Genomic DNA, 15,871 nt, shown 5'->3' with positions numbered 1-15,871 from the left:
ATACATGCAGAAAACATTAATTGAATAACATCATACATTTTGTAACATGCAATTGAGTCCCATACAAACATATAATAATATTTAGATAATATGTTTAAATGATGTATACTTTAAAAATTTAATAATTACATGATTTTTTGCCTAAATAATATTATAAATAATAATACTTTAGGAATAAAACACCTACTCTTTAAAAACCGAACCTTGTTCTTCATTAGTAGTTTAAACAGATAACATAGAAAGCAAATTCGTTTTACTAGACACGACATAATTACTTGTAAATTACTTTTTATTATACTACGTATAATAATACTTTTAGACGAGTACAAACGGACAACAGACCGTTCGTACTCGTTAAAAGACGCAACGAATATCAACAAGACAGCACATTACAGACACGATTTTTATCAGGCGATGTATTTTATACATATAAGTTTGTTTTATACACATACATATAATGATGACTTTATTAAACGAAAAACAAGTTAGCTGGTGTATCAATGGATATGAGAATATAGTGCGAAATTTTATCGCTTATTATAAATCTTAAATAAAAACAAATAAAGCAATGTAATACAGTTATTATTTAAAGTTCACCTCAATAGAATTTGTAAAAAGATTTGAATGAAAGATTGCATCTATTATAGCTACTTGGAGTTCATTAATCAAGGAATGAGAAAGTCAGTTTATTGTAGTTTTTGAAGAAAATACAATAATGAGATAAAAATTAGAGGAGTACTGAAATGAAATTTCGAAAATGTCAGCCATCATGACGGCTCGGTATTGTGCGTAAAGACGTCTCGAACGGTCGAAAGTCGAACGCCATGAGGTGAGAATTCTGCAGCGAACAATAAGCTAAACGGGATACTAGCCAAAGTCAAAATCTATTGAAATGTACTGCAAATATGAAAATCTCTCAAGAAAGCTAATAAAACCGAGCACAACGCTAATGTTAGCCATGAGTAGAGTTCGAAGCACCTGCGCTATCAGATCGCGCGCGCGACTCGCGTCGATCTGGTTGACGCGCTTGTTCTTGAGGTGGTGCGGCGTGTCGCGGCGGTGCAGGCGGCCGCCGCGCGCGCCGCGCTCGCGCACCGCCGCCCACGCCACGCGCCGCCCCGCGCCCCGCTACCCACACCACAACCGACCCCTATTACCCTCTGTTCGTGTCGAGCTTCGTCCGAATGCGATTTCGTTACATGCTTTCGACCGAGCTAATCGTTGCACTATTTTACGTTTTGAGAGACGAAGATAAGTCGACGAACAGATTGGTAATAGTCAATTTGTTAATTCTATCCAATTCATTTGCCAGTTAGTATTTTTTTATTTAGCATATTTTGAATTGTGTGTTGTAATATATAAATAAATTCGATACGGTGTATAAAGACTTTAATTTATAACCAGTGCTAGGGTAAATTACAAAAACTTGTTCAAAGGTACCAATATAAAAGCCAGACCGGTTACATTTAGCATTGACATGTGGACAACACATATTCCCAAGACAGTGTAAAATTCTTATAAAATTAAGAATATAAGTGAAATATTACCGTTAAATTTTCAATAAAATAATACTTATTTTTAAGCTTAGAAAATATTTAATTATTAAAAAGTTAATTAGCGTTATAGTTCGCACAAACAGAAATCCAGAAAATTCATCTATTTGAAAAACTCTCTCAAATTACAATACATTCATAATTCGAACAAAGTATCAGAAATATAATAAAATTACGTATTTGTAAAGTTATACTGACTATATTTGTCGTAATAATTTGTATAAGCATTAGTAAATTGTAATTATCTAAACTCAGACATACCTCTAGTTCCTCGGAATCGTCGTCCTCGTTTTCAGCCTCTGATGATTCTCTATCCTGCATTGCTTGACTGTCGCTTTCTTCATCTTTTGTAACTTCGAGCAACGGTTGCGGTTGTACAGGCTGATCGTATTAAAAATAATTATTAGTTATGTCTGTACCCGAAAGGATTAGCACAGCGTGATGGAATAGGCTCCAAGCCAAACTTCTATGCAAAAAAACGATTTTTTTTATAAGTACATTGATTGATACTAAATAATTTTGTCTGATCGAAAAGCTCTACAGGACGTCCATTAAAGACAGGAAATACTTATTTTAGAGTTGCAAACAATTGTCAAGAAACTTTCTCTATACGAAACAAGATAAATCAATTACCTTTATATAATACTTTATTATTCATAACTAGATGTAGATTGCATTGTTTAAAAAAAAATGTCTTGAAAGTAAATCGAAATTAAAATTAAGTCATTGTATGAAACTCTCTAAGATAATATTGTGCAATAAAAATTATGGGAATGTTTGTTTTTATTTCCCAATCTATTAGTTTTTTATTGTTACGGAAACCTATTATTTAAAATACATGAAACTATTTCCATTACATTTTTGGAAAAACTTAACCAATTTAAGGTGCATTACAAATATATAGAGTTTAAGAAAACAAAACATTGACAGCATTATACAAAGGTTAAGTACGGTCTAGTAAATATTCTACTTCTGGACCTTCTGTACACTTAATGAAATAGGTTCGGAACTTATTTTACCATACTCCTGAATATGTTGGTGCATTCTACGTGCCAGAATTTCATCCAAAACAAGTAGGTTTCCTCGGTGTTTTGCTTAACCACCATGGACCGATTAATTAAAAACACAAAATAACATTGTATATTCTGTTTATAATTCAACTCGTTTAAGAGTTTAAAAATAATGAGTCGTGATTTTTCATTTCTTGCGGTAGAGAACACTATCATGGATCCTCTCGTTTAAATTATGCAACGTATATATAATTCGATATAACCGTTGATTAAAATAAAAAATTAAATAATTTAAAATTATAATATTAAAACTTATATTTGAATACGAGAAAAAATAACATCAATTTCACCAATTTATTTAAAATAAATAATACATTATTGAATTAATATTATTATTAATATAATAACACATTATTATATTATTATTAGTGAGCTCTCCATTAAGTAACAATTAATTATTAACGTCGAAATTTCAGATATGTATAAAAAAATGCATATTTTTTAATTATATCGAACAAAAAGGTAACGTGGTAACTTAATTAATATATTTATAATGCATACTTACTTCTATCACTTCTATAGGTTGTATGATTTCAGGCGGAGACATGACAATACCATTGGTTGTAGGTAACTCGTTCGCCTTTTCCTGCGGTTGCTGCTCGGGCGTTCTCGTAAACAATTTAACAGCCTTCGCCTTCAAATCTTTAGGATGCGGTGTGTTCTGGCGTACAAATGGTGTCTGAAAAACATAAAATGTTTTAATCTTTCGTTGCTCAAAATAAAAATAAAAACGCTAAAAAACAAAATTTTGCTCGATAAAAAAATCATGATGAATCAAGAACTACATGCGCATGCTAATTTAAGTTTATTTAAAACGAAAATATCAATCCATTTCAATAAGTCACTTATTAAATAAGAATCATAAATACATAGCAACATCGTTAATGAGTAAAGCCGCATAAACTGCCTAATGCAATTTCACCTCAATCTTACTAAGTGCATAATTGACAAAAGTTTAAAACAAGCATATTCAGTCCAATTATAATTTGCTGGCATTCTAGAAAAAAAAAACAAAATTACACAATACCAAGATAATGATTTAATATTGAATATGTTTCGGTAATTTTGCGAATTCAATTGTATATAATGTGCAGTGATTAACGTTAGCACACGCAGTTTCTATAGATGTAAACTCTTGAGAGTAGTATGTTTAAGTCAAAACGTATTTTAATTTACATATAAATTTGCTAACGTGAACTTTAATCTAATGTGACAATTACTAAAAATTTTAATTGGTATTTGACCCAATAAGCGTATCACGTTAATAAGACAACGCGACGTGAATCACATATGATATCACACGCTACTTCACCTCAGCGGCAAAACGACGCGCCTTTCGGAATCCAGAGCAATCCATCGTAAGTGCAGTGCAAATAGTGCTACGTGTTCTAGAAAATTTAAATAACAAATTTTTCGAAGAAATCCATGAAGTAATGATTGAAACTAAATATGAGAAGATGTGCATTGCGTATCCTTTTATAGTGTTATTAAAGGTTTATGTTACAAATGAATACTATAATATTATATACAACATGCATTGTTGTGGTTTAAAATGGATAATGATAGTGTTGAGTTCATGTTATTGTAGATTAGAATTAAAATTGTAAATTAGATTTTAAAGAAAATGTGTATGTGAGATGAAAATCTATATAAATAGCTCTTAAATAATGAGATGCGTAACTAATGTTATCTAAATAACATAATTTTATCTTGATACAGTATATACTACTCGCAGCGACATAACAACTAAACCTTGATAAAACAAAGGACCAAGAAGTCGAGGCAGCAAATAGAGCGTAACTGGAGTGCAAGCACTGTATCGTTATTAGAAACATTACATTCAATACCAATAATTAATTATATAATTATTTTTTCATGTAACTTACTAATATTTTACATATTAATTTTAAAAAAAATTGCATCAAATACATTTCAAATCAAAAATATTTATACAAGTAATATATTAAGTAGCATATTATTTTATAATAAATATTATATGAAACTGTTTGCAAACGATACATATAATTGTTTGCACTCCATTCGCACGGGCGATGTACCTCAGCGAGGTTAGTAATAGAGGAGGAGAGTCTCTGCAGGGACGTCCTCCGCTGTGTGGTAACTAGCTTGCGCACTACGTCTAACGGCCGCCTCAGCCCTAGCATGGTTTGTGCGCTGAAGAATGAATCGGACGGTGTCGTCTCCTCACTGTCCTCATGTAACGATGCGACCTTGAATACAAATACTTCATTGTCCCATGCAAATAACGGCTCTAGTCCGTTTATATAATAGTCCAGGAAGTATTGTTTATAAGCAATTTTCTGTTTCAGAAGCGACAATGCGTGGGCCGCACATAGACGGACTTCTGTCCGTGACATCAGTTGCCTGAGTTTTAAAATATAAACATTTTTGTCGTATTGAGTTTCATTTACACCGTTAAGTATTATATTTTACTTCATACGTATATAGTACAACTCGATGATCTGATAAAATAATTATGGCTATTTGGTATAGTTAAGCGGAAAGTTATATTAAAACATTGACAAATAATTATATGACTATCGATGATAACTATTTTATTTGGGTATACTCAAATAACCATAATTACTTTGAATAAAGTTTTATTAATTTTACAAGAACTTATGTAATCGTGTTAAATAAAATATGACAAAATATAGTATTACTGCTTTTATCTCAGCTTAATGCAAAGATAGTGTAAAATATGTTATGATCAAGATAACGGATGACATTATTATGATAATGAATAAAAGTTAAAAGCGATATAAGTTTCTTTGCATCGTTTAGTATTCAATTTTACTAAAGTCCAACAAGGCCCAATTATTATTCGATATAATTTTAAAATGTTAAAATTCGAAATTTATAAGATAGTATAAAGGCGTACCTACCTAGTAAATATAAAAATAACCAAAACCAAAGTAAGAAATACATTTAAATTTATAATTACCCCCAAGACTTTATATTACACGATAAAAATTAAAACATGCAATTAAAATAAAACATAAACCAATAATTAAATGGTAATTTTATTACTATCATAATATAAATAAATAATAATAAAAGCTTACAATATAAACACAGATTGTGCGTTCTTTGGATTGTACAATTTCACGTTGCAGTTCAAAGCTCCTTACGTATGTACAATACTGATTTTATTCGCTATGATTATTCTAACGCTACTAATATTGAACTCAGAGCTAAATAAGCCCTTTGTCTAGAAAATAAAGTGTATACATTGTCTCTAAACCAATTTCTCGCTTTCCTACATTGGTGTCTAGCGTTTGTGCCAATACTGTGACAACAAATCGGAATATTGCAGTAGAACTTTCTGGAAGCATTCCTGTAATTGTGAGATTTCCTTCTAGTAAGAAAGGGACAACAGCATAGGCTCACCTCTTTCGCTTCGGGAACGTCTTCAGTGAACTTGACAGATATTGTACGGGATGCTTCTTTCTCTTCCCAGTCGTCATCAGAATCCCGGTCTCTTGATAAAGTTGATTCTGTTGGATATGTGTTATTTCATGACAAATTAGTTTAGTGATTATTGTATTATTGATATGTGTATATTATGACAGGACAACATTGCATTTGGCGCTCACGACACAACACAGATACAGAAAAAACAACATCTATATACTTAAGCTGATTTATTTTATATATTTTTTTATAATGTAATAAAAGCTCTCTAGCGCTAATGTTTGTATTTATATAATTTCAGTTTGTCGTTTTAAATGTGTTGTTTGAACGATATGCGATACATATATTTTGACGCAGTTTTTATTGTACATGATTATATAAAAAATATTAAATAAATCATTGTCTTAAAAATACGAAATGATCAGTGTACTTATAAAATGGTATGAATGTGAATAAAGCGGCGTAGTGTCTTTCTTTTCTAAAATAAAATAAAAAATATACAAAGGCTCTAATATGTACTTACCTCTTATCCTATCAAGCTCTTGTGACTGTGAATTAAATCTGTGTTCCCTGAACCAGGTGCCACTGCCGACCTCTGACGTATGTTCCAACTCTATTCGTGGTGTGACAAGTGGCAAAAGTGACTTTTAGTATTTACACAGCAAAAACAAAACAAACTTCGGTCAGTGACTATTTACCAATAAACTCGTGTACATATCACAAACTTATGATTTTGAAATCTAATATTGTTCTAGTTTAATTATATTTTATACATATTATTTTTACATGATAAGTGATAGGTAGTAAATTGTCAAAGACCATTTGCACAATTAAAGGAAAAAAGCACGAAAAAGCATAATGCAAAGACCCACATATACAGACAACAGTCACGTTTCAAGGTCATAACACCCGAGTAACACATTCAGCAAACATACAAAATGATACACTTGTAATGTTTTTACGACTTTTTTATGTTTATTGCTCGTAAAGATACGTCTGTCGTGACGTTTTAAAAAAAAAAATGTCTACTCAGTGCAATTTAGACTTTTAAAAGAACAGAGTGAATTTTAAATATTGACACAATACATCATATTTACTAGTAGGAAGTTGTATACAAATCAGTGTATACTGAGTTCTAAGTTTTATTGCATACTGTCAAAAACTCTGTCCTTTCATTAGAAAAAAAATTGAAAAAATAAGCTGATAATATTTACTAATAAAGCATAATCGTAGATATATGATGATGTTCCTTATAAATGTATTTTATTTAATATACTAATAATAATCTTTCCCCTCTCCTTACTCCTTTAGTGTAAATAAATTTTGTTATACGTCTCTTTAATATGAACATCATCATACTTTGATTACATATAGCACCGAAAGCAAAACCTTTTTGATACTCCTCCAGAGTTGTTTGTATAATCTGTCTCATACCTGGTTGTTGCGTGTAACTAAGCTGTGGCAGTAGGAAGCAAGTGAGAACATTCTCTCCTGTCGTCTCGTCCCGATCGGTTTGGAATGTCAGGAGAGGCTGTGCCTGGTTCTCTGACAACCATACCGCTTTCAGTTCCAAATTTACTAAGGTGTAAGGTAAGTACTGTAATCTAAAACATTTAAAATTACAGTAAGTTAAAAATATACATTCGCGATCTGTGCTAAGTCAAATAAAAAAAACATTTATGATCAATAATCCAATGACAGAATTTTAAGAATAGGACACTGCCCATATAATGTGTTTGTGCAAATTGTTATCTGGGTTCTGGACTATCTTTTACAACTATATTATGTTTCCAGTAATTTTGTATCAGTTGTAATGAAGTTTAACTATTAGAAATAAAGCAAAATTACTTAACTATAATTTAAATTTATCAAATATATTATGATAGTTTTTAATTTTTTCGCTTATAGAAAACATTAATAAAAGATATATTGAAAACACATGGAACATAAATCTACCTGTTTCCACTGACATCCAGAACGTGCAGAGATTTACAGTTTCCGAGTTCGTTCGGTAATTTCGTTAATTTGTTGTCCCGCAAGCTCAAAACTCCTAGCAACGTCATATTGCCAATATCTAGAGGAATTTCACCTAAGGAATTTCTATCTACATTCAACACGGTCAACTCATTGAGATTCCCTATTGACTTAGGCAGTTCCATCAAGAAATTCTCTGTCAAAATAAGCTCTTGAAGATTTGTACACCTAAAACAAAAGGCATTTAATATATTTTCTCAAATATAACAAATAAAATTTTCATAAATGTATACAAAAAATAATAAACTACCAACCTTCCTACATTTTCATTTAATGTATGTAATCTATTTTGGTCCAATTTCAGAATAGCTAATTTAGACAAATCACCAATACCGTTCGGTACCGTTTCAAGCATATTTTGGGACAGGTGGAGATCAGTGAGAGACATGAGGCCGCCGATTTCTTCTGGAATTTTTTCTAATTTATTTTCGCTAACGTCCAAGCATATTAAAGCTTTCAAGTTTCCAATTTCGGAAGGCAAATATTGCAGCTTGTTGTGATCTAGCCAAAGTTCTTGCAAGGCTGGTAGTTCGCCGATAAAGCCAGGCTAAAATTTCAAAAGAAATCAATTATTTAACATTCCGAGTTATAATTTACTTATAACATCTATAATAAAATATTTATTACCAATTCCTCGATCTCATTATCACCTAGATCCAATCTCTCTAATTTAGTGAGATTTTTAAGTGATTCGGGCAATGATTTGAGCAGGTTTTCCCTCAACTCCAATGACTGAAGAGACACCAAACTGAAATAGATGAAAAACAACCAAAACTCATTCTCCTGTATTACCATATTTTTCAATTTATGTAAATATACATACATTAATAGATGACTACAAATAATGTATTATTTTCATTAAAAAATAACAACTATAAAAAGGGATAATTTGAACAGAAATGCGGCATTTTTTAAAAGTTTTAATGGAAAGACGCGATCCCTTATCAGAAACCTAACGATATCTGTCATGTACAAAAAAATTTACCATAAAAATATTTCAAAAAAATGAAATCTGATACATTTCACAGTTTTGATTTTATGTTAATTTATACTTGCTAAAATGTCAATAACTGACTAAAATTATATTAAGAATTAATTTTTTGACTTGACAAGCATAATAAGTTATAACAAGAATAAAAAATACAATGGATGACTAACGCGAGATCAATTTTCATTGTAATGCACCCATACAAGGTTAACTGGGTAAGTGTATAATTTAAAACTTATTATTCTATGTTAAAAATAACGATACCTATAGATATTATAGCCATGAAATGACCTTTAAAAAAATAACAGATGATACTCGGTATTATTAATTTAATATGATAACTATTTATTTAAATTTTCTTATGTCAGAACTAATAGCTCTTTACAGTATAAAATTAATCGCCTTCCCATATAATTGACGCATAAGCATTTAGGGTCAAGTTGTATGCGTTAGTAGTAAACAGAAAATGTATAGTAGGTCCTCTTAACATAGAGCTGAGATGACCCAATGGGTAGAAACCATCTTAATCGATGATTGCGGGTTCAAGCACCACAAAATTTTCATGTTCTTAATTAATCTTGAGCTCACTGGTGTGGTTAAATAAGCTTCCAACCTTTCCCCATAAATAGATAGGAGGCCTTAGGCCAATAGAGAGACATTTACAAGCTGTTACTTTAACCTGATAACATTTGGTTTTTAATTTGTTTGTTTTGTTTTCTGATCTGATAGACCTGATCACTGATATTCAGTGTATAGCGTACCTTCATTTCTGTATACTAATGTATTGCTTTTACTGTAGTAGTTAGAGATGTGTGCCTACTAAATAAAATATTGATTTAAACAAAAATAAGCAATACTGATAAATACGAAACATATATAGGCATGGTTTAAGAATTTATATTTAAAAATATTTTAATAAAAACCTTAAATAAAGGAAAAAGAAACGAACATTACTGTCAAATATAAATACAGGTACGACAATTGTTTACTGATAATACGCAGCACTTCGTTAGAAACCTTGACGCATTCCTTAGCAGATGTCAAAGTACTTAGCGATCCGTGTTCGCTGCTTACAAAACACGCTCACCGATGAATCACATGTTTTGAATGGTCAACTAAACACATGGACCATAAATTAAAGTATTCTGCTTTGGTTGGTCCAATGCTATATTTAGTGATACTAAACTTTTTTGTTTCAGTATTATCATAAACCATAAAAACAATCATAAAAATACCGGGTGTAAAAAAAAAATTAGGTTTATCGCTACATTTAAAAGGCATTAAGTTAACAATAATGCACAACTTAACGCCGAATATTGCTCTTTACCTTAAATGTTTGCATTTAAACGTTTCACAGAATATTGACGATTTAATTGAGTAAATATTTTATACATTAGCAATGTCATACACTAAAAAACTATATGAGAACATTTCATATACCTTGTACGTGATTGTTATTTGTACAGAAGCAAAGTTGTATTAAAATAATAACAGGTGTGATAAGAAATCGTCAGCACTGATAACAGACAACTGACAGGGCACGCCTCAATCGTTTATCATTTACTGTCACACTTTCCTACTTTTTTAATGTAAAAATAATACACCAATATCAGAACAAAACGAAAAAATAATGTGGCTAAATCAATTTGGCAAATCACCAAATAATAGCTAACGTTTACAATTAAGAAGTAGCTTAGCCTATTATTTACCGAAAGTAACATTAGACTTGCATAAAAAAAAACAGAAAGCTTACAGGATATGACGCAGATTACCTTAGCTATTTTTATTTTCTGTATTCAAATGAAGTACTTTTTATTTGTGCGAAAATCTTTATTTTATTGGGTTAAGCGGAGCTAAGCCCTTCTCTCTCCCTTTGTTCAATCTACTCGAGATGAACTAGAAAAGGATGAGCATCTTGATGAGCTATTAAATCCCTGAGACGACTTCTTGAAAAAATTAAGCCAGCATTTTCGAATTAGTACTAAAGCTGGATTCTGACACAAATTACTTTCTGAGAATACATATAAAAATTTCAATGATATTGTATGTATTTTTTTTTTGGTGCATTTACTTACTTTATTCTTTATTTACGAATGATATTGTCTTTCCATTCGCGATTAGGACCTTAATCATAAACCAGCTTTTCTTAATTTTAACCAACCAACGAGTATAAATTCAGTGTGAATGATTATTAGATGTAAAAATTTGAAGTCAACTCAAATAAAAAATCAAGACATAAAAGTTCACAAAAAAGTATTAACTGTGTAACAATATTCATTCATTATTATTTGGCAACAAGATCTTTGGTCATTGAACTATCCACTTATATAATATTCTTAAAGGTACGCCTTGGACTGTAGCTTTCCACTCAACTTTCGCTTTCGTCACGAACTAGAACTTTATACTTATCTAAAATCTATATATCTAACAACGTAATTAAGAGTTCCTAACCTTGTTTCGGTTTCTTTGTTCGAAATTCATCTAGTAAAAGTTTACTTTGATGTACTTCGTTATTAACAAATACAAGGGTCTGTTAAAATAGAGTCGAAAGTGTATTGATGAAAAGTAGTTAATTTCTTTTAAATATAATTGTATCAAGAGAAGCACGTGCATAACGTTGAGATGATGTATAATAAAATAACGATAAAACCATTCATAAAACTTTGAATGTATTTAAAATTATTTATATTATGAATTTTACAAATTATATAAGTAATATATTTTAAAAAGCAAGGAAATTTTACCAATTTATCAAAAGTTTAATAGAATCTTATGTTCGAGAATAAAAATATATTCATTTTCAATAACATAAATGTGTAAAATCTCTTTTTTAATAGCTAAAGTAAAGCATTATTCAAACATTGGAAAACAATAGCTTCAGTAATAGATTCCTAAAGATTGCATCGACAGTAAAAATATACTTGTGGTTTGTGCGTATACTTCTTGTTCTATTGCTTAGTAGATTTTCAGCGTTATTTATTATGAATCCATATTCATAATATAAAAACAAATTTCGTTCTTAACATTTGACGTGTACAATGAAGATACATTGCCACATTGAGGAAACATTAATACTTATATGTACTTTTACTTTTAAATTATTTTTAATATTTTCATTATAATTACAAGTGACATGATCTTTAAAGGTTTATGAGTACCGTATTTTTTTAGTTCTCATTATTTTCTTGTACACACCCAACATATCATCAAAGTTTATATTTTATAATAAACCTGTATTTAAATTTACATATAAGGTGCGTCGAATGAGGGCAGTCCATAAAAATACATAATATGTATCTCTATTACGTAATTAAAGCGAATTTTGGATTGACTCCGTCCAGTAAGATCGACGTCGAGTTGAAATATTTATTTTAAAATGAAATTGAGTTTATAGTTTTTGATTTAAAATACAGTACATATTTTTATAAATTTAAATATTCATTCTATTAAGTAAATACTCCAATAAAAATACAGTCTAGACTAGATGACAGATGTATCTGTACTGTTCGTATAAATAACATGCAGTTACTTTTATAGTTAGTATTATAATTGCTTTAAAAAATTGCAACGTTGTCAATAAGGTATGCGACTTGTTTAACTTGAGCTCACCTGCCGAAATCGCTTGGCAAACTGGTAAGTGACATGTCATTGAGGCCGAGGACGGTGAGCGCCCGAAGCTGGCTAAAGCCAGCCGGTAGCCGCGGGATGGGGTTACTACTGAAGTCTGCGATCTGCAGGGCACGCAGCTTCTTGATATCTTCTGGTATATCAGGAATGTCTGAAAAAGAAAAGTGAATAGTAAGAAATATGATACCAGCTCATATAACAAAGGCGTAAGTTGAACCGTAAATCTTATTATATACAAAGTTGTAACGTAAGATTATATGCAGTTTTTGTGTATTCTTCTTTGTTTTTTATAGTTTCTGCATTATTCAACTTATAGACGAGATATACGATACTTAACAGGTAATGTTGATTATTTAAAAAATATACAATTACTTTTATATGATATTGGGCGTTATTTTATTACGCACTAGCTGAACCCGCGCGAAATTAATGAAACTTTATAGTACAAACACCTTCAACTCCATTTTACCTCCTCGAAAGGTAAGAGTAAGGTACAAAAAATAGCCTATCTCTTTCACTAGAATTCAATCTATCAACATATTAAATTTCATCTAAATCGGTTCAGCAGTATTAAGAGTGAAGAGGTAACAGAGTTACTTTCGCACTTATTATAAGAAAAGATTATTTTCTCTTATTTAAGGAAAATTAATATTTTCTATTTTGAATGTAAGAAACATTAAATATGTATTAAAAACCTTTTAAAGCGTAAATGCAAGAGACGTTGTGACAAGAATTATTTTTCATTTTCCTGTTTACTGCGCAGTACACATTATATACAGAGAAATAAAGTTTTAACAATACAAGAACGTTACACAATAGAAGAACGAATTAACAGCGGCTCACTTTATTTTCACATACACAGGATTTATACTATTGTTTAATTATAATTACTTCACTCAATATTAATATAACGTTATACAAGCTCGACCTATTTTTAAAATGTTTCTACAGCTGTCTCATATATATGTGAATATATTTTGTATTGAACAACTATTCATGTGTATTATTCACAAAAACATATTTTTACTCTTCATTGCATACATGTCATACTTTTTATATTGTTAAATATATTACGAGCTAAGTTCGTAAAGGTTTAAAACTCGAATAGGCTCACGAATTTATACTGTTTAAATATAAACGTTTATCTTGAACTAGGTTTTGGGTTGAGGATTACTTTACATTTTTCTGTCATTATCACTTTCAACTTCAACTTTATCCTTTCGGTATTACATTTAGAATGAATTACTTGTACATTTTATTTCTTACAAACTTTAAACCTACTTTTGTTTATAATGTACATAATCTCAAGTAAAAAATTAAAACCAAAAGAAATCTATATAAAATCATAAATAATCAAAAATTATTAATCATAGGATTTCGTTCACCGTTGTAATATTTAAAAAGTGGGTGAATTCTTTTAAAAAAAAGTATCGCTAATTTCGTTTGGTAAGAAAATACTACCGACGAGAAGAGTAAAATATCAAAGGATTAATGTCACAACGATTTTGTAACAACAAGAGACTAAGAAACCAAATACGGTATAATTTTATCTCTTTGTCAATTTGGAACAAGTCTTAAAACTCAAGAATTTCATAAATAAACTGATATTGTATTGCATTGTAATAAATACACAATATTCTTACTTAAACGAAAGTAAAACCAAATACAATCTTTTGATATATAGGTAGTGTTTTTTGTTACATACTGTATATTGCACAAATAGTATTAGTAAGATAGACGTATTGGCTATTGAAACAGGATCGAATTGGTGACCTTTGACGATCGAAGCTGAGGTAAGTCTTAATTGGTACATGGACGCGTAAACGATGCGGTTCACAAAATAATTTACAATTATTCAATGTTACAAAACGTTAATCTAAACATTGTAAGCTCTGAGAACAAGGTCAGACGGACGCAACATATAACAAACAAATTATGATCATTCTTCCCATTACATCTTTCAACATTTTATTAAAAACGAGAATAAAGTCTGACATGATTTTAAAACGAACTTATTTTATTGATTACGCAATATTCGAATCATCAATTTTGTCCATGTACGTGTCCATCAGTCTTTATTAAATCTCTGTAAAAAAATATTGCCGCTATTTATTGACTTCAATTGAAAACGGGTGAAGGATAAAAATAAAACTATTAAACGGAGGCCTACTTTATTACACAAACTATATACCTATTGTCATGTTTACAGAACTGCTAATAAATGGTACCAACGAATAAATTGTTAATTAAGACAGGTTTTATTACAATCCATGAGTGCATTATGCATGCAAGCGGCTAAAGACCATCCTCGGTATAGTAAGTTAATTGGAATAAGCCCCTTAAGGCTAGGCAAGTGCCTCCTTTCCTGTTAAGACAACTAGTTTGGAGCTTATTCCTATTCTACTGTTTCACAAATTACCTAAAAACTCAATGGTTTGAATCTTCGTTTAAGAATGCGATGTGGCAGAATTAAATCCATCTTATTAGAGTTTTCTAAGATGACAAAACTACGATTCCTGCAGCACCAAGTTTTAAAGCAGAATTTGTAAAGATCTCGAAAATAAGACAAAAAAGAAGAATAAAATTTTTCGATGAATCGAAAAAAAAACGCAGCGGTGATTTAATTTCCCGATCGTTTTGACTTTTATAAGAATTAAAAATAGAGTAGAGGGTCTCATGATTGTCTTAGTTGACGTCTATTACTTTTAAAATAGAATGTATAATAAATAAGTTTAAAAAATATATCGCATTATAAAAAATATATCAAAATGTAGCCAAGTACTTAAATTAATTACGAGGATCAATATAAAAACTATTTTAAGCATATTAATGTTATGGAAACCTAAGTAGGTATCATGTAACTTCCCGCTCGTTTATACATCGACTGGTGTGAACAATTTATACCAGTCGCGTGCACTGCATGGCTGCCAAAGGCCTAGTTTTATTTGTAATTAAGTGCAACGGATGTTTTATATGTGATCTTTATCACTACAATCACATAGTTATAAATTTATTCATGTATAAATTCTTCAACGACTCAGACTAGCAATACACAACTTGCAATTATTATTCAATAGTTAGATAGTTTTACGAATTTGCTATATGGCAAGTGGTCAATACCACTGTAGGTATGTATAACATTGGGACACTGTGAGAGATATTAACCA

The 15,871-nt window shown here is 30.4% G+C and overlaps 1 protein-coding gene across 10 annotated transcripts in view; it reads right to left on the bottom strand.

The window, feature by feature from the left end:
* The window catches only part of LOC125067469 (protein lap4-like), a 64,213-nt gene that overhangs the window by 36,795 nt on the left and 11,547 nt on the right, over positions 1 to 15,871 (bottom strand). For 7 of the 10 annotated variants that reach the window (XM_047676108.1, XM_047676111.1, XM_047676115.1 and 4 more), the window contains exons 3-12: positions 12,687 to 12,855; positions 8,717 to 8,837; positions 8,344 to 8,636; positions 8,012 to 8,257; positions 7,490 to 7,659; positions 6,579 to 6,668; positions 6,032 to 6,138; positions 3,129 to 3,302; positions 1,815 to 1,934; positions 979 to 1,128 (exon numbers count right to left, since the gene is read on the bottom strand). In XM_047676108.1, coding sequence (XP_047532064.1) covers positions 979 to 1,128; positions 1,815 to 1,934; positions 3,129 to 3,302; positions 6,032 to 6,138; positions 6,579 to 6,668; positions 7,490 to 7,659; positions 8,012 to 8,257; positions 8,344 to 8,636; positions 8,717 to 8,837; positions 12,687 to 12,855 — 1,640 coding nt within the window. Of the gene's footprint in view, positions 1 to 978; positions 1,129 to 1,814; positions 1,935 to 3,128; positions 3,303 to 4,680; positions 5,014 to 6,031; positions 6,139 to 6,578; positions 6,669 to 7,489; positions 7,660 to 8,011; positions 8,258 to 8,343; positions 8,637 to 8,716; positions 8,838 to 12,686; positions 12,856 to 15,871 lie in introns of those variants that run through there. The other 3 variants (XM_047676109.1, XM_047676110.1, XM_047676114.1) reach the window with 3 other exon arrangements.

This window comes from Vanessa atalanta, chromosome 11, assembly GCF_905147765.1.
Source record: "Vanessa atalanta chromosome 11, ilVanAtal1.2, whole genome shotgun sequence".
Lineage (NCBI taxonomy): Eukaryota > Metazoa > Arthropoda > Insecta > Lepidoptera > Nymphalidae > Vanessa > Vanessa atalanta.
Note: the sequence above shows the minus strand (reverse complement) of the source record. Positions and strands in the feature narration are given on the sequence as shown.